The following is a 22,388-nucleotide window of genomic DNA, read 5'->3' as shown; positions in this document are numbered from 1 at the left end:
TACTTTCAGAACTACTGTCTTAAGTATACAAAAGTACCGGAGAATCTCTTTAACACTGCTCCTGCCCTCTCTGTGATCGGTGTAATAATAGGCCAGAACTTATTACGGAATGTCTGTCAATATTCCTCTCAACTGTCAATCAAAAGTTGTCGCTATGGAATATAACTTTTTTGCCGGGGTAATTGTTGCTGCAATCATGACTGACGTTCTATGATATTGGGTTTTTGTGTTGATAGAGTGGAATTGATTTTTCTGATATGAGGAACAGTTAAAGAAAGAGGGAGCGAAAGAGAGGGGGGGGGGGGCAGAGGAGGAAATTCACTCCTGAGACCCATGAAGTTATTACATCTATAGAAAGTTGAGCTTTCAGCTGGGGACAGACTCATTCTTTTGTTGTTGTTCTTTCTTTCTTTCTTTCTTTCATCTCTTTTTCTCTCTCTACTCATCCCTCTCTCCGCAGGCCAGGCATTCTAAAGGATCTGAAGACGATGGGTTCTGTTTCTCTCTTCATCTTCTTCATCACTCTACTGGTGTTAGCACGACAGGTACCTGTTATAGCTATGGAATAACCATGTAGTGACTATGTAACAACTGACTTCTGCCTGCTTCAGTGGTGGCAGGTGAAAATAGAATTCAGTAGTTCACACAGATGGAAGACAGAGAGAGATAGGGGGGTGTTGTACTGTTTCTTCTTTGCGGCATGGGTCGGCCTGGGTGGGCCAATAGGAATAACAGATAACTTTTCAAGCCAGCATAATGTAACTTGCAGGCCTGATGTGGCCTGTAAACTAGTAGGTTCCTAACACCACTGTGTTGGGGTAAAACATGGCCATCAAAGTAAGGCCTTATGATATATGTAATGTATTGTCATGAACAGTTTCATTTTAATGATAACATTAGCCTACAGTTGGAACTCACTCGGTGAAATCCACAGAACTGAACATTTTAAAATAACAAATTCAACAACCATGTCTCTGTCACTAACAAATACATTCATGGGTTATAAATCTACAATTCATTCGAAAAGGCAAGGCACACTGGGAAATTATATTGGGGTGTGGTTTAGTAGGGGCATGGATTTCAATTATGTATTTTTGGCCACCTGTCAGTGGAGGTGTTGTACCAGTTTAAGTGGTCTATGGTTATGTTAATTAAAGTGAAAAGATACAGCCATTTTTATATATTTTGCATTGTATTGAGCTATCTTCTGTTTCTGAAGCATGAGGCAGAAACAGAAGAGGGGTCCCTAGTGGTGCAACGGTCTAAGGCACTACATCTTAGGGTTTGATCCCACAGCTGGCTGTGACCGGGAGCCCCAAAGGTCGGCACCGTCCGGTTTTGAGATAGGTTTGGCAGGGGAGGCTTTCCTTGGCTCATCACGCTCTAGTGACTCCTTGTGGTGGGCCGAGCACCTGTAAGCTGACAGTCGTCAGTTGAACAGTGTTTCCTCCGACACATTAGTGTGGCTGACTTCTGGGTTGAGCGAGCAGTGTGTTAAGAAGTAGGCGGCCAGTCGGGACATGCTCCCGAGCCTATTGAGGAGTTGCAGCGTAAACAGGTGTTTAGAAATACCTCATTTACCATACGTTTTTAGACCCTTTTCTATGAGACTCGAAATTGAGCTCATGTGCATCCTGTTTCCATTGATCTTCCTTGAGATGTTTCTACAACTTGATCGAAGTCCACCTGGTAAATTCAATTGATTGGACATGATTTGGAAAGGCATACACCTGTCGATATGGTCCCACAGTTGACAGTGCATGTCAGAGCAAAAACCAAGCCACGACGTCGAAGGAATTGTCCATAGAGCGCCGAGACAGGATTGTGTCGAGCCACAGATCTGGGGAAAGGTACCAAAAAATGTGTGCAGCATTGAAGGTCTCCAAGAACACAGTGGCCTCCATCATCCTTAAATGGAAGAAATTTAGAACCACCAAGACTCTTCGTAGAGCTGGCCGCTCGGCCAAACTGAGCAATCAGGGGAGAAGGGCCTTGGTCAGGGAGGTGACCAAAAACCAAATGGTCACTCTGACAGAGCTCTAAAGTTCCTCTGTGGAGACGGGAGAACCTTCCAGAAGGACAATCCTCTTTGCAGCACTCCACCATTCCGGCCTTATGATAAAGTGGCCAGACGGAAGCCACTCCTCAGTAAAAGGCACATGACCGCTGCTTAGGGTTTGCCAAAGGCACATAAAGACCCCCCGACCATGAGAAACAAGATTCTCTGGTCTGATGAAACCAAGATTGAACTCTTTGGCCTGAATGCCAAGCGTCATGTCTGGAGGAAACCTGGCACCATCCCTACGGTAGCATCCAGTGGTGTAAAGTACTTAAGTAAATATACTTTAAAATACTACTTACTAAGTATTTTTTGGGGTGTCTGTCCTAAAGAAAATAATGTACTTTTTGCTCCATACGTTTCCCCTGACACCCAAAAGTCCTTGTTACATTTTGAATGCTTAGCAAGACAGAAAATGGTTAAATTCACACACTTATCAAGACAACATCCCTAGTCATCCGTACTGCCTCTGATGTGGCGGACTCACTAAACACAAATGCTTTGTTTGTAAATTAGGTCTGAGTGTTGGAGTGTGCCACAGGCTATCCTTAAATTTAAAAAACAAGAAAATTGTGCCGTTTGGTTTGCTTAATATGTTTTTTTTTATAAATCATTTGTACTTTAACCTTTACTTTTGATACTTAAGTATATTTAACACCAAATATTTTTTGACTTTTACTCAAGTAGAATTTTACTGGGTGACTTTCAATTTTACTTGAGTCATTTTATATTAAGGTATCTTTACTTTTACTCAAGTACGACAATTGGGTACTTTTCCCACCACTGGCAGCATCATTCTGTGGGGAAGTATTTCAGAGCCAGGGACTGGGAGACTAGTCAGGATCGTGGCAAAGATGGCAAAATACAGAGAGATCCTTGATGAAAACCTGTTTCAGAGCACTCAGGACCTCAGACTGCGGCAAAGGTTCACCTTCCAACAGGACAATGACCCTATGCACACAGTCAAGACAAAACAGCAGCCCAGGCAGAACGCAGACTTGAACCCGATCGAACATCTCTCAACACACCTGAAAATAGCTGTGCAGCAACGTTCCCATCCAACCTGACAGAGCTTGAAAGGATCTGCAGAGAAGAATGGGAGAAACACCCCAAATACAGGTGTGCCAAGCTTGTAGCGTCATACCCAAGAAGACTGTAATCGCTGCCAAATGTGCTTCAACAAAGTTTTGAGTAAATAATACTTAAGTAAATGTGATATTTCAATATCTTTATTTTTTTATCAATTTGACAACATTTCTAAAAAACTGTTTTTGCTTTGTCATTATGGGGTATCATGTGTAGATTGATGAGGGGGAAAAACAATTTAATCCATTTTAGAATAAGGCTGTAACGTAATAAAATGTGGAAAAAGTCAAGTGGTCTGAATACTTAACAAAGGCACTGTATATTATGTCAATTATGTATATTATGTTATTATATTATGCATATTATGTATTTCATCTAGTGTGTTTTGTTTCCTGTTTAGACCCCAGGAAGAGTCTAATTGGGGATCCTAATAAAATAGCAAATACTACAAGTTTGAGCATGTCTGCTGCCGGTTCCGAAGTCTTTATAGACGCTTATATAAGAGCATGTGGCGATAAAGACTTTAAATATTATTGTAATGTCCTTAACCCAACACTGAGTGACCTTGTCAAGAGATACAAACCTCTTAGTGTAATGGTTAAAAATACTAAATTAGGTTTTATTGTCACTTGTTAAATCCACTTCAATTCGTGTTGATGAAGGAGATGAGACAGGTTCATTCTTAAAACTACCTCCATACTTCCATTATTTTTTTCAACCGGTACCAGTTATCTTCAGATGAGCTCCGTGACACTGCTGGGAGTCATCGAGCAAAATGGAGAACGTCCTCGTATTTGTGAGAATCACACCTATCCACAGTGGGGTCACATTAGTTTGTGGCCAAAACAGTTCAGGTGCTACAAACAAAAGTTGGCACATTGACGGTTCCGTGGGGCTTGTAGGGGCCGTAGACCACCATCTTGTTCATGAGCATCTCATCTTTCCATAGAGTGGTCATATTAGTTTGCAAGTCAGACGTTTTCATGAGAAGAGCGATTTTCGGGATGTCTCATGGTCTGACAAACACCGCTGTAGCTTGGCCACTTCCCACCACAGATATCTATAGCTTAAAAACTTTGAGATTTGATGGGGATTTTTTTGTGTTATGTTACTTAGATTTACGCACCGGTGCAGAAATAGACTCTAGAGAAGATTTTTAAGCCTTGAGACAATTGAGACATGAATTGTGTATGTGTGCCATTTCGAGGATGAATGGCCAAGACAAAATATTTAAGTGCCTTTAAATGGGGATTGTGTCAGAAACTGAAGCACTGCTGGGTTTTTCACACTCAACAGTTTCCTATGTGTATCAAAAATGGTCCACCACCAAAAGGACATCCAGCCAACTTGACACAACTGTGGGAAGCATTGGAGTCAAAATGGGCCAGCTTTCGACACCTTGTAGAGTCCATGCCCTGATGAATTGAGGCTGTTCTAAGGGCAAAAGAGGCAGGTACAACTCAATATTCGGAAGGTGTTCCAAATGTTTTATACACTAGTGTTAAAACACTTCCTAGTGTTAAAAATACTTTAATCCCAGGTGGTGCAGTGGTCTAGGGCACTGCATCACAGTGCTAGCTGTGCCACCAGAGACTCTGGGTTCGAGTCCAGGCTCTGTTGCAGCCGGCCGCGACCGGGAGATCCCTGGGGCGACGCACAGTTGGCCCAGCATCATCCGGGTTAGGGAGAGTTTGGCCAGTAGGGATATCCTTGTCTCATCGCGCACTAGCGACTCCTGTGGCGGGCCGGGCGCAGTGCGTGCTAACCAGGTCGCCAGGTGCACGGTGTTTCCTCCGACACATTGGTGTGGATGGCTTCCGGGTTGGATGCGCGCTGTGTTAAGAAGCAGTGCGGCTTGGTTGGGTTGTGTTTCGGAGGAAGCATGGCTTTCGACCTTCCTCTCTCCCGAGCCTGTACGGGAGTTGTAGCGATGAGACAAGATAGTAACTACTAACAATTGGATACCACGAAAAGGGGGTATAATTAAAATAAAATTTAAAAAGTAATTCAAAAAATAAAAACTTTATAAGGTGTTTTTGCATAACACCATTGGTGTAAACTATATGTACTTCCTGGTGTTAAAATAATATATGAGGTACTATTGCATAATACTTAATTCCCTAACACTGACAAAGTGTAACATCATCAGTACTAAGAACAGTATTAATTTAACACTCAAAAGTGTGGACACGTATAGACACTGGGCCAGTGTTCAATTTGACACTGGAGAATTAGCTGTGTAAGGTACAGGGTAGGCTTTCATGATAATTGAATGATTTTTGCTGGCGCTGGCATCAACAGATTTCTGCCTATGCCACTGCTCTGGGGTACCATCCATCACAGCTGTTCCGATTCAGATGTCCTGGAGAGTCTTGTGTACCCAAATATACCATCCCCAGTGGACAAGAGCTGGCCCATACAGTTCCCCCTGTTGTCAAACTGGGTTATAGTCACCAGAAGGGTAGGGGCTGTGTTTGGGGATGACGCACATGTCTAATTTAATTGCAGTATTTGGTTAGCTGTATTTTAAACGTTTCTTTATTTTAAATCCTTTCTGGAGGTGTTAAATTGTCCTCCCTTGCAGCATCTGGCTGTAAACATGAGGTAATGAAGAACAGATGAATGATTCATTAATTAACCATCATTAGCTAGTTGCCTACTAAACAGCCTCTCATAATACCACTGTTCCTGCCTGGCCTAGTTACTAGGCCTTCTCAACTCTTCACAAGGATGACCTAGCTAGCACCCACACACACACACGTACGTAGCTGCTAGCCCACAGGTAGCCATAAGGTCTAATACAGAGAGCACACACACACACACACACACACACACACACACACACACACACACACACACACACACACACACACCCCGGGCGTTTTGACCTTCATCTCGGCACCCGGCTGACCTATTTAGACATGTTTAGAAGTCCCCCAGGTGTGGATAACCAATGAGAAACCAGCGCCTACTTTATGCTAATCAGGCTGGTGTTCAGCGCTCCCTGAAGCGAAGACAGCAACGCTGCTATCCTCTGCTTTAGTGTCTTATTACCAGAGCGTTCATTTCCCATGAATACAAAACATGCTCTGAAGGGTCAGTTGGTGAGATAGTTTGCGTCCCAAATGGCACCCTAATCCCTATAATAGTTCACTAGTTTTGAGCAGGGACCTTGTCAAAAGTGGTGCACTATAGGGAAAATATTGCCATTTTGGACGGAATCTCTTATTCCGCCTTTAGATTCTCCCTATGGGGGAGAAAAATGCCAAAAGTATTATTTTCTTTTTCCATGTCGTTAAAGTTATGAGAATGTGAAGCAGTGAATCTCCAAGTGGACAATTCAAATACATTTCACTTTGAGAACAATGTGTTTGACCCATGTGTTCTGTTCTTCTCTTACATCGTTTCATAAGTATAGTGAGTAGTGAGTCAAGACCAGTCTCCTTTCAACTTGATAAGTTCAGCAAATTCCTGAAAATGCATCACCTACATTTACAGTAATAAAAGACCATCACATAGTTGGTGCTATTATTGGTAAACCTTTACTCAAGCGTAGTCATTTAAGAGAGTAAAAGAACATGATTTATTATTGACTTTATGACCACCGTATCTTTACCGTCTCTGTGTCCTCCTGTTAACAGAATGAATATTACTGTAGGTTGGACTTCCTGTGGAGGGACAAGTTCAAGAGAGAGTGTGAGGAGATCGAGACCATGGAGAACCTCAACAGGGTTCTACTGGAGAACGTTCTACCTGCCCACGTCGCAGAACACTTCCTGGGACGCAACTGGAAGAATGAGGTGGGGCAGCGACCATTCACAGAATATAACCTTGAGAACTCAGAACCACAGAACAAAACAAATTCTTATTCTAGAACTCTTTCAAGACAGGGCTGGTCCCTGCTGTTCTGCCGCAATAGGCGAGACCAAAAAATTTGCTTCGCAAAACTAGATTAGTCCCAGTAAGCAGATGTATTTTCCTGACATTGAAGTTAGGTTCAATTTAGGTTTTGAATGAAAGGTGAAAAATATTTTTTTTAGGACGTTGAAAAGGCATATTCTCCGGACGTTGAAAAATACTTATTTTCCAGATGTTTAATTCAAGTTAATGTTCAGTTCTGAATGAAAGTTTTAAATTTTTATTTCTAGTCTTCTATGTTTGGGCCAAATCAAGGCTGGTCAAGACCGGACAATATCTGAACCAAACATATCCGTGGATGCGGAAATCAAAGCCGGTCCGGAATTGCACCAAAAAAATACAAACAAAAGGCGTCTGTCTGTGCTTACTGAGGTGTAGTCTACAGGTTTGTCTGAAATGGACTTATGAATGCCCATCTATGTGGTAAGCCTACTGTTTGTAAAATACAAAAAAAATACATCTGGACAGGACTAAAAACAGACGTCCAAAAGACATTGGCTCGTGCTCATCTAAAAAGCCCTTATGCCACTGGTTGAGAGAAATTATCATTGTTTTTGGGCAGAATTAAGTGAGGTTAATGTGCTGTTGTTGTTGGAAGAGCGTCTTGGACAGTTTAGCTCAGAAAATGCCGCCCTCGTCAATCTGCCACCATAGGTGGCCGCCTTAATCCTGCATAATGAGCGGGCCGGCCGTGTTTCTAGAAGACACAAAATAAATGCATTCTAGTACTAACTTTAGAACCACACATTCTAACCCTATTTTGGAATTGCATTGATCCATTCCACTGACCTGTGTCTGTGTGTTTGCTTCTCTAGGATCTGTACCACCAGTCGTATGAGTCAGTATGTGTGATGTTCGCCTCCATCCCAGACTTTAAGGAGTTCTACACAGAGTCAGACGTCAACAAGGAAGGCCTGGAATGTCTCAGACTCCTCAACGAGATCATCGCTGACTTTGACGAGGTGAGTTACTCGGTCCTCATTGGTTTCTTATCACTTCTGTCACACATCTGTGTAGGAACAATAAGGAGGCCTGCATCCATTGTGACCATAGCATATGTGTAGGTATGTACGGCAGGACCAAATCGGAGAGATAGGTAGGAACAAGTCCATGTAAAGCTTTGTATGTTAGCAGTAAAACCTTGAAATCAGCCCTAGCCTTAATAGGAAGCCGGTGGAGAGGATAACACTGTAATATGATCGATTGTTTTGGTACTAGTCAAGATTCTATACGCCGTATTTAGCACTAGCTGAAGTTTATTTAGTGCCTTATCCGCGTAGCCAGAGAGAGTAGAGCATTGCAGTAGTCTAATCCTGAAGTGACAAAAGCATGGATTAGCATTGCTGCATAATTTTTGGACAAAACGTTTCAGATTTTGGAATGTTAAGAAGATGGATATGTTTGTCAAAAGAGAGATCAGGGTCCAGAGTAACACCGAGGTCCTTCACAGTTTTATTTCAGACGAATGTACAACCGTCAAGATTCATTCTCAGATCCGACAGCAGATCTCTTTGTTTCTCGGGACCTAGAACTAGCATCTCTGTTTTGTCCGATTTTAAAAGAAAAACATTTGTTGCCATCAACTACCTTACGTCTGAAACACAGGCTTCCAGGGTAGGGAATTTTGGGGCTTCACCAAGTTTTATTGAAAATGTGTGTGTCGTCTGTATAGCAGTGAAAGTTGACATTATGTTGACATCACCAAGAGGTAAGAGGTAGCCACGAGGTAGCATATAGACTGAGTATACCAAACATTAGGAACATCTTCTTAATATTGAGTTGCACCCCCCATTTTTCCCTCAGAACAGACACAATTCTTAGGGGCATGGACTCTACAAGGTGTCGAAAGCATTCCACAGGGATGCTGGCCCAAGTTGACTCCGATGCTTCCCACAGTAGTGTCAAGCTACTGATAGTGTCAAGCTACTGATATAGACAGGAAACTGTTGAGTGTGAAAAACCCAACAGCGTTGCAGTTCTTGGAACAAACCGGTACGGCTGGCACCTACTACCATACCCCGTTCAAAGGCATTTCAATATTTTGTCTTGCCCATTCATCCTCTGAATGGCACATATACACAATCTGTCTCAATTGTCTCAAGGCTTAAAAATCCTTCTTTAGCCTGTATCGTCCCCTTCATCTCAATTGATTGAAGTGGATTTAACATAAGGAATCATAGCTTTCACCTGGATTCAGCTGTTCAGTCTATGTCATGGAAAGAGCAGGTGTTCTTAATGTTTTGTATACTCAGTGTATAGGGAAAACAATACTGGTCCTGAAACAGAACCTTGAGGAACACTGAAACTTACCATTGATTTGTCAGAGGACAAACCATCCACAGAGACGAACTAATATCTTTCCGACAGATCTAAACCAGGCAAGAACTTGTCCGTGTAGACCAATATCCAATCTCTCTGAATGAATGTGGTGATTGAGGACAGACTCAGAGCCTTGGTCTGACGCCATTCAAAAGTAATTTACCACCTTCACGAGTGCGGTCTCAGTACTATGATGGGGTCTAAAACCAGACTGTAGTGTTATGTATACATTATTTGTCTTCAAGATGGAAGTGAGTATCTGAGCAACAGCTTTATTTTTTATGGGAGATTCGATTATAGGCTGATTTAGCTTTTTCAGGAGAGGCTTTATTCCTGGCTCCTTTAGTGAGTTTGGTACACATCCGGAGAATAGAGAGACGTTTATTAAATTCAACATAGGAGGGCCAAGCACAGGCAGTAGCTCCTTCATTAGTTTAGTTGGAATAGGGTCCAGTAGACAGCTGGAAGGTTTAGAGGCCATGAATATTTTCGTGAATGTGTCAGGATTCAAAAACTCAAGTGTCTCCATTGATCTGAAGTCTTTGCAGTTCTGTGCAGATTCAGGACAACTGAGTTTTGGAAAAATACACATATTCAAAGAGGAATCTTTCATTTGTTTTCTTGTGATCATGATCTTTTCATTGAAGATAAGTTCTTGAAATCATCACTACTGAAGTTCACTTCCATCCTCACTTCGAGATTGCTGCTCTCTCTCTGTGTGTGTGTGTGTGTGTGTGTGTGTGTGTGTGTGTGTGTGTGTGTGTGTGACAGCTCCTGTCCAAGCCTAAGTTCTAACCCCTCTCTCTCTCTGTGTGACAGCTGCTGTCCAAGCCTAAGTTCTAACCTCTCTCTCTCTGTGTGACAGCTCCTGTCCAAGCCTAAGTTCTAACCTCTCTCTCTCTCTCTGTGTGACAGCTGCTGTCCAAGCCTAAGTTCTAACCTCTCTCTCTCTGTGTGACAGCTCCTGTCCAAGCCTAAGTTCTAACCTCCCTCTCTCTGTGTGACAGCTCCTGTCCAAGCCTAAGTTCTAACCTCTCTCTCTCTCTCTGTGTGACAGCTCCTGTCCAAGCCTAAGTTCTAACCTCTCTCTCTCTCTGTGTGACAGCTGCTGTCCAAGCCTGAGTTCTAACCTCTCTCTCTCTGTGTGACAGCTCCTGTCCAAGCCTAAGTTCTAACCTCTCTCTCTGTGTGACAGCTCCGGTCCAAGCCTAAGTTCTAACCTCTCTCTCTCTCTGTGTGACAGCTGCTGTCCAAGCCTAAGTTCTAACCTCTCTCTCTCTGTGTGTGACAGCTCCCGTCCAAGCCTAAGTTCTAACCTCTCTCTCTGTGTGACAGCTCCTGTCCAAGCCTAAATTCTAACCTCTCTCTCTCTCTGTGTACCAGCTCCTGTCCAAGCCTAAGTTCTAACCTCTCTCTCTCTGTGTGACAGCTTCTGTCCAAGCCTAAGTTCTAACCTCTCTCTCTCTGTGTGACAGCTGCTGTCCAAGCCTAAATTCTAACCTCTCTCTCTCTGTGTGACAGCTCTTGTCCAAGCCTAAGTTCTAATCTCTCTCTCTGTGTGACAGCTCCTGTCCAAGCCTAAGTTCTAACCTCTCTCTCTCTGTGTGACAGCTCCTGTCCAAGCCTAAGTTCTAACCTCTCTCTCTGTGTGTGACAGCTCCTGTCCAAGCCTAAGTTCTAACCTCTCTCTCTCTGTGTGACAGCTGCTGTCCAAGCCTAAGTTCTAACCTCTCTCTCTCTGTGTGACAGCTCCTGTCCAAGCCTAAGTTCTAACCTCTCTCTCTCTGTGTGACAGCTCCTGTCCAAGCCTAAATTCTAACCTCTCTCTCTGTGTGTGACAGCTCCTGTCCAAGCCTAAGTTCTAACCTCTCTCTCTCTGTGTGACAGCTGCTGTCCAAGCCTAAGTTCTAACCTCTCTCTCTCTGTGTGTGACAGCTGCTGTCCAAGCCTAAGTTCTAACCTCTCTCTCTGTGTGACAGCTGCTGTCCAAGCCTAAGTTCTAACCTCTCTCTCTGTGTGACAGCTCCTGTCCAAGCCTAAGTTCTAATCTCTCTCTCTCTGTGTGACAGCTGCTGTCCAAGCCTAAGTTCTAACCTCTCTCTCTGTGTGACAGCTGCTGTCCAAGCCTAAGTTCTAACCTCTCTCTCTGTGTGACAGCTCCTGTCCAAGCCTAAGTTCTAACCTCTCTCTCTGTGTGACAGCTCCTGTCCAAGCCTAAGTTCTAACCTCTCTCTCTGTGTGACAGCTGCTGTCCATGCCTAAGTTCTAACCTCTCTCTCTGTGTGACAGCTCCTGTGCAAGCCTAAGTTCTAACCTCTCTCTCTGTGTGACAGCTGCTGTCCAAGCCTAAGTTCTAACCTCTCTCTCTGTGTGACAGCTCCTGTCCAAGCCTAAGTTCTAACCTCTCTCTCTGTGTGACAGCTGCTGTCAAGCCTAAGTTCTAACTCTCTCTCTCTGTGTGACAGCTCCTGTCCAAGCCTAAGTTCTAACCTCTCTCTCTGTGTGTGACAGCTCCTGTCCAAGCCTAAGTTCTAACCTCTCTCTCTGTGTGTGACAGCTCCTGTCCAAGCCTAAGTTCTAACCTCTCTCTCTGTGTGTGACAGCTCCTGTCCAAGCCTAAATTCAGCGGGGTGGAGAAGATAAAGACTATTGGCAGCACCTACATGGCTGCTACTGGGCTCAACGCTACACCTGGACCTGAATACACACAGGTACATGACACACACACGCATAACTGTAGGGATAAATGACCTTTTTCCTCTCAATGACAGTTCATGGTGTGAATAGGAGGAGATAGATTTTAAACCCACAGAAATAATCAAACTCAGCTACAGCATCAACCCACCTCCAATTACAGGTGTAGAGCTGTATGGTGGTGCTAAACAACACTCCCTGTCATCTCTTCCCTCTCCTGTTCTTTTCTGTCTATTTCGTATCTCTCTACATTACCATTTCTCTGTTTCCTCTCTCTGCTTCCCCCTCTCTCTCTCCTTACACTATCTTTCTCTCTCAGGAGCATGACCGTCAGTACATGCACATTGGCACCATGATGGAGTTTGCCTTCGCCTTGGTCGGGAAACTAGATGTCATCAACAAACACTCCTTCAATGACTTCAGGCTACGAGTTGGTATGTGTGAGTGAGTGAGTGAGTGAGTGAGTGAGTGAGTGAGTGAGTGAGTGAGTGAGTGAGTGAGTGAGACTGGTACAGTTTGTCTTACATGGGGCCTCTAACCCCTCTTCCTGGTTGTGTCAGGGATAAACCATGGTCCGGTGATTGCGGGGGTGATCGGAGCGCAAAAGCCTCAGTATGACATCTGGGGGAACAGTGTTAATGTGGCCAGCCGGATGGAGAGTACTGGGGTACTGGGGAAAATACAGGTAATCAATTCATACATTTAGAATACAGCTACACTAATAGTAACGCTAAAATAATACCAGCTGCATGCAGTTTTATTTTGTACCACTAGTGGTCGCTGCAGAACTAGGTCAAGGTTAATGAATATGGTATACAGGTACAGAGAAGACGTTATGCAAATGTAGATGTATAATAATATAGAACTATACAGTATACTCAAAGCCACTCTTCGACTATTGTTGACTATTTCCTGATTAAGTCTTTAGTTATTAATATAAAATATTACATTTACCACAGAGATCCTATTAAAAGTTCAATATGGAATTCTATGGAATTTTCTGCCGACATGTGATTTGTGTTTTCGCTGCTTCCAGGTAACCGAGGAGACGAGTCGTATCCTGTTGACGCTGGGCTACATGTGTTCATGTCGCGGCATCATCAATGTGAAGGGGAAGGAGAGCTCAAGACCTTCTTCGTACACACAGAGATGACCAGATCGCTGTCGCAAGGGACTGTGATGCCTTGAACATCATACACTGAGCAATTTACACACACATGTCCGCAAGAGTGCCCACACACACACACTCTTAAACTATACAAACACATGCATTCACATACACACAAATGGACTTGCACACACATCAGGGCTTCAAACCGGTAAATAACTACATTTGTCAAGGAACAGAAACGGAACCGGGAACGAAAGTGATCCAAACTGTTTTTTTTCCTAGTCCCCCCCCCCCCCCCCAATAATAATTTTACAAGCGTGATTCAGAAGATAGGGAGAGATAATTTTTATTAGCTAGAGAAGAATTGATTAACTTTATCAATACTAGTTAAGGATACTATAACAACCCTGGGTTTATAAGCGTGGATATCGACTATGCCGCTTCAGCATTCTTTTGCGGCACAGTCGATAGTGCGCTGGACTTCGGGCTAGAAGGTCGTTGGTTCGAGACCTGCTCCCTGCCTGTATTAGTACAATACTATAGGCCTGGTTATCACCTTTTCGTTGAAATGATTAAACCTTACAAAAAGGTAAGATGTGTTTTTAATTCTGGTGGCGCATGTCAGTTAGCTAGCTAGCTCAAGCTTGTTAGCTAGTTAGCGCAAAGGACATTCAATATTTCTCCATAGAAGCCGCTCCGCCTAGGTATAATTATGTGAACCTAATTCAGATAATGCATGTCATAACAAGATGTCCTGCGCTTCAAGCCTCCTCAACCCTATCTTGCTCTCTTCCCACCCACAAAATTTCAGTCGCATCTTGCGCCATAGGCTACACTTGTCTGTCCATCACGCATGGAATCAACTAGCTTGCCTGCTCTATCCACAATGATTGGTAAAGTAATTAATAGTAAATAAAGTAGTTAAAAAAGGAACCGAAAGAAACGATATCAACCTGTACTTTCAGCTTTGAACCGGTTCAGAACTTTATTTTGCTGGTCGGAACAGTGTAACGGAACGAAAAAAAACGGTTCTGTTCAGAATGAAATAATTGGAAAATAACTTTGGTTCCAACCCGACACACATACGTGCATGCACAAATACAGCACATACACACACACATACAAGGACTTATACAATCACACACACACAAACACATTCAAAACTGCCTGCTGTAATAGAACGTATCTGTCAAGACTCCTTGTTTACAACAGTAACTCCCAGACCACTTCATCTGAACCAGACAGAAGGCAGACAACAGACAGACGGCTGTACATACAGTATTACCTGCATCGTCCCTCCTTAGCTGGTTACAGTAGTGGCTGGACTTCATAGGTTACAGTCGTCCTTAGATGCTGATCTTAGGTCAGTTTTGCATCCCCGTCCCCCGTGTTTAGGATAAGCTGATCCTAGATCTGTGCGCAACGGGAATTTCTAGCTTTAGTGGATTTCAATGGCTGCCCGAATGGTTGTGTGGTGCAGTGCAGAGACAGATATTGAGAGTATGTGTCAGGATTCTAGTCAGAGCCATCTTGGCACCAATAGTCCTTTCATCATTACAGTACTTTTAGTCAGAATGGGAAAAAAAAACTGGTGTCAACATGAACAGTAGTTTGCCAAACCTTCTATAGCTAACCTATCTCTAAGCTCTTGAGCAGAGCTTCTGTCAAGCAAAGAGCAATGTATGTGGACCTCAAGAGCAGCCGGGAATCAAGAGCTACTGGACTTTTGTGAGAAAACCAAAAAACTACATCAAGAACAGGAGAACGTTTCCATGTTTTGACGGCATCATTTTCTTACTCATTAAAACCATTTGTATATAACTGAACCAATGTGCCTATTTATGATTGCATTTCACAAAGTAGTTTGATAAACAGGTATTTTGATCAAATATTGTACTTTATTATGTATGTCACAAACATGTGAGCCATAATGTCTAGTTACAATCTTTGTATTTTAAAATATGTAATCTGATTTTATAATATATATAGCTATATATATATATATATATATATATATATATATATATATATATATATTATAATTATTTTTAAAAAACTTTTTTTATTTTATCCATCTTAAAATATATAATCTCTCTTTAAATATATCTCTATTTCTATAATGATCTATATCTTTAAATATCTTTACTACGCAACAGTTGGGTGTGTTGTTGTGCCCATACATATTCACATTGATAAAACCATTACTCTCCCTCCCTCACTGCTCCCACTCTATCTCTGGTGTTGGGAATACGGACTTCCTCACACAGGAACCACTGATCCGTATCCCTCCTCAAAATTGCGTGTGATCCCGTTTTTCCTGAAGAACTCGGTGTGGATGTGAGAGATGCGGGCAAACTGCCTGCCAGGTTTGTAGAGGGCAGGAGGCAGGCGTCTTCCATACTCTGATGAGGACAAGACTGGTGCAGGTCTGGAAGACTCCTGAAAGAGAAGAGAAACAGGGAATGAGCTGAGAAGGAGGAAAGGGTAATAAAGATAGGAGAAAGTGAGAGAAAAGAGGATGATGGTGAATGAGAGAGAGCAGAAAAGGGGGAGAGCGGGTTAATCATTTAGATGTTTAACACCTTACCAGACACCATTACACAGCTTTACACCCATACAATTCTATATATAATCTCTGTGTTTTATACCTGTAATTGGAGGTGGGTTGATGCTGTAGCTGAGTTTGATCATATCTGTGGGTTTAAAATGGATCTCCTCCAGTTCACACCATGAGTTGTCATTGAGCGCAGAATTACTCTCAGAAAGGTAAGACTTAACATTACTGTAATTAAACCTCTCTACAGTGAGTGCAGCCCATTCACTTCACAAGTGTGTGTGTTTGTCCACTCACTTAGCTAGTCAACTTCTCCACTTTCACTGACTCAGAAACTAGACCCACCACTGGTGCTGCTTCCTACCTGACAAGCATAATGACTGACATAGTTTCAGCACAGAAAGTGTTGGGAAACTTCCACCTCGCTAACAACCACCAGTGGCATACAGTGACAGCCAGCTGCTCGCTATATTTACTCCCATAACAACCTGTTCACGTATGGCTTGTCGGCTAGTGCAGATGCTGCCACACCTGCTGCGGGTCAAACAGACTGTCAACTGGGAAAATGTATGACTAGTTTCACGAAACCACAAAAAATATCAAATCAAACTTTGTTTGTCGCTTGCGCCAAATACAACAGGTGTAGTAGACCTTACCGTGAAACGATACAGCTAGATTTGGTCTGGATTAATAACAGGCTATTCAAATATAGCTGATAGGAATTGTCATAGGCAGAGATCTAGGGACTTAAACTCTGGTTTCAGAGTGAGTGCACTAACACCTGTGCCACGAAGGTCCAAAACCCTTGGTATAGATAGGCAAGTTATAGCACACTATGGTTTTAGTACACATCATAGTGGTGGTCATAATAACCGTATCAGGGCATACAGGGAGGCTGCTATACCACTTTACCCTCCCCAAATCCTAACACCACCTACTTAGATCAGCGCAGGAGCAACAGGTGTTACTGTACAGATGCCATATCTTAATTTGACCCACTTTCTCACAGCAGGAAAATAATCCTGCAGCAACAGAGAATGTAAATTATTACGTGGATTACAATAAATGTAGATTTTTTTTTGTAGGGGTTGATACATTTTTGTTTGGGCAAATCAAGTCTGAAATGTTGAAGTGTAAATTAGAAGCCTTTTTAGACATTGAATACATTTGCATTTCCTGCCGTGCTGGAAAATTCCTGCAAAAACAGGATGGTCAAATTAAGATATGGCACTGTAGCTAGCTAGTTACCTCTGAGTACAAGTCTAGTCCCCTGCTGTTGGAGTGCTCTCTATCGTCGCGGTGTAGTTTGCTGTCATAGCCCTCCGCCCGCCGGTATATGCAGTCGTATAAGGATACCTCCCGTGCCTATGGATTATTGGATCATTATAGGTTGGTGTGTGTGTGCGTGCGTGATGGAGAGAGAGAGACAGACAGACAGACAGACAAACACAGAGGGGGGACGTGGAAGACAGTGGGATATAACGTTAGTGATGATATACGTAGCTAGCCATCTAGCTATGTTTGTTAAAGTAAAAGGTGTGATAGATAGAGTGGGGGTGAGGGAGTCATCTTGAAAACCTGACCCTAGGCAACACAGTGAAGTCTCTGTGTTGACTCAGGTCGGGTTTTCAAGACTAGTCAGGAAGAGAGAGGGAAATGTGACGGGAGAGAGAGCCCAGCTAGAACATAACGTTCTGAGAACCATATGTCTCTTAAAGCTTGGTGAGAGCGTTGTTGTCCTATGCTTATTTTGCATACAACCTTCCCACAACGTTCTGGGAATGGTGCAGGATAGTTGTTTGGCTTTGGAACATTCTCAGCACATTAAAGGAACTTGACCTAGTAATGTTATTTTCTTGATATTTCATTACTTAAACAGAACGGTTCCTAAAAGTTCAAACATGATTACATTTAATTTAATTTTTGCTAATGTTCTAGGAAAGTTCCACAACTGGTTTGACATTGGGAATGTTCTCAAATTGTTTGAAACAACATTCTTCCGTGGGAATTTCAATACTTCAGCATAACGTTTCCTACAGGTTTCCTCATGGTTCTATTGAAAGTAATGTTCTCAAATTGTTCCGGGAACATTAAGAAACAGCGTTCGTCTGTGTGAATATCAGTACTTCAGCATAACGTTTCCTACAGGTTTCCTCATGTTTCTAGATAAATTCATGTTCTCATTCATGTTCTTAGAAACAACATTCTTCTGTGGGAAGTTTCAATAAAAACCACAAAAAAAACATTAGTTACGTCAAATAACTTTCTAAGAATGTTCTAAGAATGCTATTTAAAAACATATACATCACAGGAAGTCGGTGGCACCTTAATTAGGGAGGATGGGCTCATAGTAATGGCTGGAGCGGAATTAGTGGAATGGTATCAAATACATCAATACATCAATGTCTGTATATTTGATTCTATTCCATCTGCTCTGTTCCAGCCATTATTATGAGCCGTCCTCCCCTCAGCAGCCTCCACTGGTATACATTATGTTCTCAACCTCAACAAAACTCGCTCTACCCTCCATCTTGTTACGTGTGTTCAGGTGTGTTGGCCGTACCCACTAATTGGCCACACCTGATCTGATTGAGTTCTTGTTTCTTTTGAAATGGGGTCTGTTTGAGTAGTCTAAAAAGCTTTGGTTTCATTTGTAATTTACTCTGACTATCTACGCCAATTTCAGAACACTCATCTGAGTGTGCTAGAGCGCAGAATAACTGATGCATTTTACGAACACGCAGCACTCATTGAATATGACCGGTATCAGTAAATGTTGGAATTTTTTATTTATTAAATTGTTGCCAGCACCACAGTTACGGTCACTAACACCCTTGATAACATGAAAACAGCCTAACTAGCTCTGCTTGGGCGAGTAAAATCATCAGAGTGAGGTGTTCTCCCATTTGCGGGTTAGTTAACTTGGGTGCTTGACTGCCGCTGTGAGGTCAGAACGCTCTTAGGCCAGAGAGTGTCCAGTGTGCGGTCTGAACGTTCCAAGCGCAAACCACTCTGAATTTACGAACAGACAATTTGACAACACTCTGAACTTAAGAATGTCTCAGAGCGCACTCTGACACACTGGAAACTATTTACGAATGCACCCTTTGTATGAGTAAAAACAAACATGGCATGCTAGCTCCATCCTGGTGGCGCAGTCGACAAATTCCATGGATAGAAAACAGAAGCTCGTGTAAAGCTCACTGACACCGAGTCACAATAAAAATATATATTTAAAAAAATGTGTTTGCATGATTAATGCCTAAGCAAATGAATGTCCATGTGTCCTATCTGTGCTTGGAGTTCAAAACAGTTAACCCAAACTAACCTAGCGTAGGACCCCCTATTATCGGCATATTCAACGTTTAAGAAATACTTCAACAGTGTTATCAAGCCATCAATGTTTTGTGACTATTGGTGTCATAAAAATGTTAGCTAATGGGTTAGCAATTAGCATGTTTGACACTTTAGTGGAAATATTACTATTATCAGATTTTTGATAAGCGGTTTAGCAAAAGAAATACATCCTGTATTATCAGCATACGGGTCCCCAGTTATTGGCCACCTTACTATTTTGTTCAATTGCAAGATATATCAGTTTAATTTTGTTCAAAAAAAGAGACAGCAACCTCGTATCCGAAGTGTTTACTAGATAGTTGACTAGTTGGCTAGACTTCCAATCAACTTTACATTGCGTAGCCCGGTGCGCCCTCCTGTAGACTCTTAAAAATGGTTCTTCACCAACATCTTCTTCAGTGTTGTAACCAAATGTCTCGCTATTTATTTTACAGATTAATCGTATGTTTTGAGAAAGTAGAGAACAGTTTAATACTAACATAAATGAGTATGAATCATTTAGGTAAAAAGTTGTATATTAAATGTGTCTATCGCACAACAATATGCAGCGTGTCCCACAAAATGTGTATATACACTGCTCAAAAAAGTAAAGGGAACACTTAAACAACACAATGTAAGTCCAAGTCAATCACACTTCTGTGAAATCAAACTGTCCACTTAGGAAGCAACACTGATTGACAATACATTTCACATGCTGTTGTGCAAATGGAATAGACAACAGTTGGAAATTATAGGCAATTAGCAAGAAACCCCCAATAAAGGAGTGGTTCTGCAGGTGATAACCACAGACCACTTCTCAGTTCCTATGCTTCCTGGCTGATGTTTTGGTCCCTTTTGAATGCTGGCAGTGCTTTCACTCTAGTGGTAGCATGAGACGGAGTCTACAACCCACACAAGTGGCTCAGGTAGTGCAGCTCATCCAGGATGACACATCAATGCGAGCTGTGGCAAGAAGGTTTGCTGTGTCTGTCAGCGTAGTGTCCAGAGCATGGAGGCGCTACCAGGAGACAGGCCAGTACATCAGGAGACGTGGAGGAGGCCGTAGGAGGGCAACAACCCAGCAGCAGGACCGCTACCTCCGCCTTTGTGCAAGGAGGAGCAGGAGGAGCACTGCCAGAGCCCTGCAAAATGACCTAGAGCAAGCCACAAATGTGCATGTGTCTGCTCAAACGGTCAGAAACAGACTCCATGAGGGTGGCATGAGGGCCCGACGTCCACAGGTGGGGGTTGTGCTTACAGCCCAACAACGTGCAGGACGTTTGGCATTTGCCAGAGAACACCAAGATTGGCAAATTCGCCACTGGCGCCCTGTGCTCTTCACAGATGAAAGCAGGTTCACACTGAGCACATGTGACAGATGTGACAGAGTCTGGAGACTCCATGGAGAACGTTCTGCTGCCTGCAACATCCTCCAGCATGACCGGTTTGGCGGTGGGTCAGTCATGGTGTGGGGTGGCATTTCTTTGGGGGGCTGCACAGCCCTCCATGTGCTCGCCAGGGGTAGCCTGACTGCCATTAGGTACCGAGATGAGATCCTCAGACCCCTTGTGAGACCATATGCTGGTGCGGGTGGCCCTGGGTTCCTCCTAATGCAAAACAATGCTAGACCTCATGTGGCTGGAGTGTGTCAGCAGTTCCTGCAAGAGGAAGGCATTGATGCTATGGACTGGCCCGCCCGTTCCCCAGACCTGGATCCAATTGAGCACATCTGGGACATCATGTCTCGCTCCATCCACCAATGCCACGTTGCACCACAGACTGTCCAGGAGTTGGTGGATGCTTTAGTCCAGGTCTGGGAGGAGATCCCTCAGGAGACCATCCGCCACCTCATCAGGAGCATGCCCAGGCGTTGTAGGGAGGTCATACAGGCACGTGGAGGCCCACACACTACTGAGCCTCATTTTGACTTGTTTTAAGGACATTACATCAGAGTTGGATCAGCCTTTGGTGTGGTTTTCCACTTTAATGTTGAGTGTGACTCCAAATCCAGACCTCCATGGGTTGATAAATTTGATTTCCATTGATCATTTTTGTGTGATTTTGTTGTCAGCACATTCAACTACGTAAAGAAAAAAGTATTTAATAAGAATATTCCATTCATTCAGATCTAGGATGTGTTATTTTAGTGTTCCCTTTATTTTTTTGAGCAGTGTATATCAGTTTTTTGAAAACTCTCAAAACCTAATTTACATAAATTGCAATGAAAATCGGTGGTCAGCTAGCTGGAAGGGTGTCTTTAGTCGCAAAACGTACCGTTATTTTCCAGTCCATCTAAATGTTGAGTAGAGGTGATTTAATTCTCTAACCGCTAGAGAGTGTACGAAGTTAGGGTGTGTCCGACGTTGGGGGAAAATTAGACAGTCTTATTGAACATTTCAGTTAACGTTTTAAGGAAGTTATTCAAACCTCAAAATAACCTCAAATGTATGTTCTCAGAACATTAAGAAGACCTCCCAGCAAAACATCCAGAGAACAATAATAAAACGTTCTCAGAACCTCCCTGCAACATAAAATGAACGTTCCCAGAACAGGCAAAATTTTCACACTTCTGTTCTCAGTCAGGAAACGTATGGCTTTGTTCCCAAAAACCAATTGGAAACCAAAAAGGTACATTCCCACAACATCTAAGGAACCAATTGTGCTAGCTGGGAGAAAGGAGAGAGGGGAGAGAGACAAAGGGGTTCGAGAGTGAGAAAGAGTGAGAGGGACACACACACGGAGAAAGAGAGACGGAGAGAGAGAACTATAGGTTTTCTAGCTAGCTAGTTTAGCTAAGTACGTTAGCTTGCAAGTAGCAACCACCCATACCTTGGAGTCACTGTTGTAATAGGTTCTCTCTTTTGGTTCAGTTCGTCTTGGTGGAATGTAACTATACACAGATATAGTCGAAACTGGTTTTGTTTTCGATTCAAGTAACACATCCATCCTATAGCTATCTATGTAAAAAATAATAACGAACTTTCTAGTTTAGCTTGGTAAACAAAAAATAGCTACCAGTGGCGTCTATGGTTGCTAAGATACTAATCCAGTGCTACTGCGCACTAGGAACACACATCTCTGTACTTTCCTAGACTGCGCAGCCACATTTATTACCGCAATAATATACATTTTGCTTTCTTTTTTTCTCTCCTTCATCTGCATTTAATCAATCTGAGAACTAGTTAGTTTAAAGCAACATGGTCCTATATGCACCTTTACAAAATGCCCATACAAATGTATTACACACTAACTGGTATGAGGCGTATACCAAACCTCTAAAAATAATAGACAGTATAGGTCTCTGGTTCGAA

The 22,388-nt window shown here is 42.8% G+C and overlaps 2 protein-coding genes across 2 annotated transcripts in view; one reads left to right on the top strand and one right to left on the bottom strand.

Annotated features, from left to right (window-relative positions):
* The window catches only part of LOC115131798 (adenylate cyclase type 2-like), a 90,837-nt gene extending 75,824 nt beyond the window's left edge, over window positions 1-15,013 (top strand). Inside the window, 8 exon segments of the mRNA XM_065020371.1 lie at window positions 461-545; window positions 6,787-6,945; window positions 7,879-8,025; window positions 11,986-12,093; window positions 12,396-12,510; window positions 12,637-12,761; window positions 13,113-13,188; window positions 13,191-15,013. Of these exon segments, the coding sequence (XP_064876443.1) occupies window positions 461-545; window positions 6,787-6,945; window positions 7,879-8,025; window positions 11,986-12,093; window positions 12,396-12,510; window positions 12,637-12,761; window positions 13,113-13,188; window positions 13,191-13,264 (889 nt within the window). The 3' untranslated portion in view covers window positions 13,265-15,013.
* A 248-nt stretch (window positions 15,014-15,261) lies between these two features.
* cfap90 (cilia and flagella associated protein 90) lies at window positions 15,262-22,139 on the bottom strand. The gene is made up of 3 exons (XM_029665428.2): window positions 21,907-22,139; window positions 16,990-17,106; window positions 15,262-15,626 (listed from the first exon to the last, which is right to left on the bottom strand). Exons 1-3 carry the CDS (start codon window positions 22,021-22,023, stop codon window positions 15,447-15,449), a joined length of 414 nt encoding a protein of 137 aa, XP_029521288.1. The 5' UTR covers window positions 22,024-22,139; the 3' UTR covers window positions 15,262-15,446.
* Between the last annotated feature and the right edge of the window lie 249 nt (window positions 22,140-22,388).

The sequence above is a fragment of the Oncorhynchus nerka genome, linkage group LG7, assembly GCF_034236695.1.
Source record: "Oncorhynchus nerka isolate Pitt River linkage group LG7, Oner_Uvic_2.0, whole genome shotgun sequence".
In the NCBI taxonomy this organism is placed as follows: Eukaryota; Metazoa; Chordata; class Actinopteri; order Salmoniformes; family Salmonidae; genus Oncorhynchus; species Oncorhynchus nerka.
Note: the sequence above shows the minus strand (reverse complement) of the source record. Positions and strands in the feature narration are given on the sequence as shown.

Bases quoted from the DNA above. Each gene is read 5' to 3' on its own strand.
- cfap90 (XM_029665428.2), bottom strand. From the start codon at position 22,023: ATGGATGTGTTACTTGAATCGAAAACAAAACCAGTTTCGACTATATCT. The intron at 17,107-21,906 runs GTATGGGTGGTT...AATAATCCATAG, and splicing joins ATTACAACAGTGACTCCAAG to GCACGGGAGGTATCCTTATA. The intron at 15,627-16,989 runs GTAACTAGCTAG...CTTCTCTTTCAG, and splicing joins GACTAGACTTGTACTCAGAG to GAGTCTTCCAGACCTGCACC.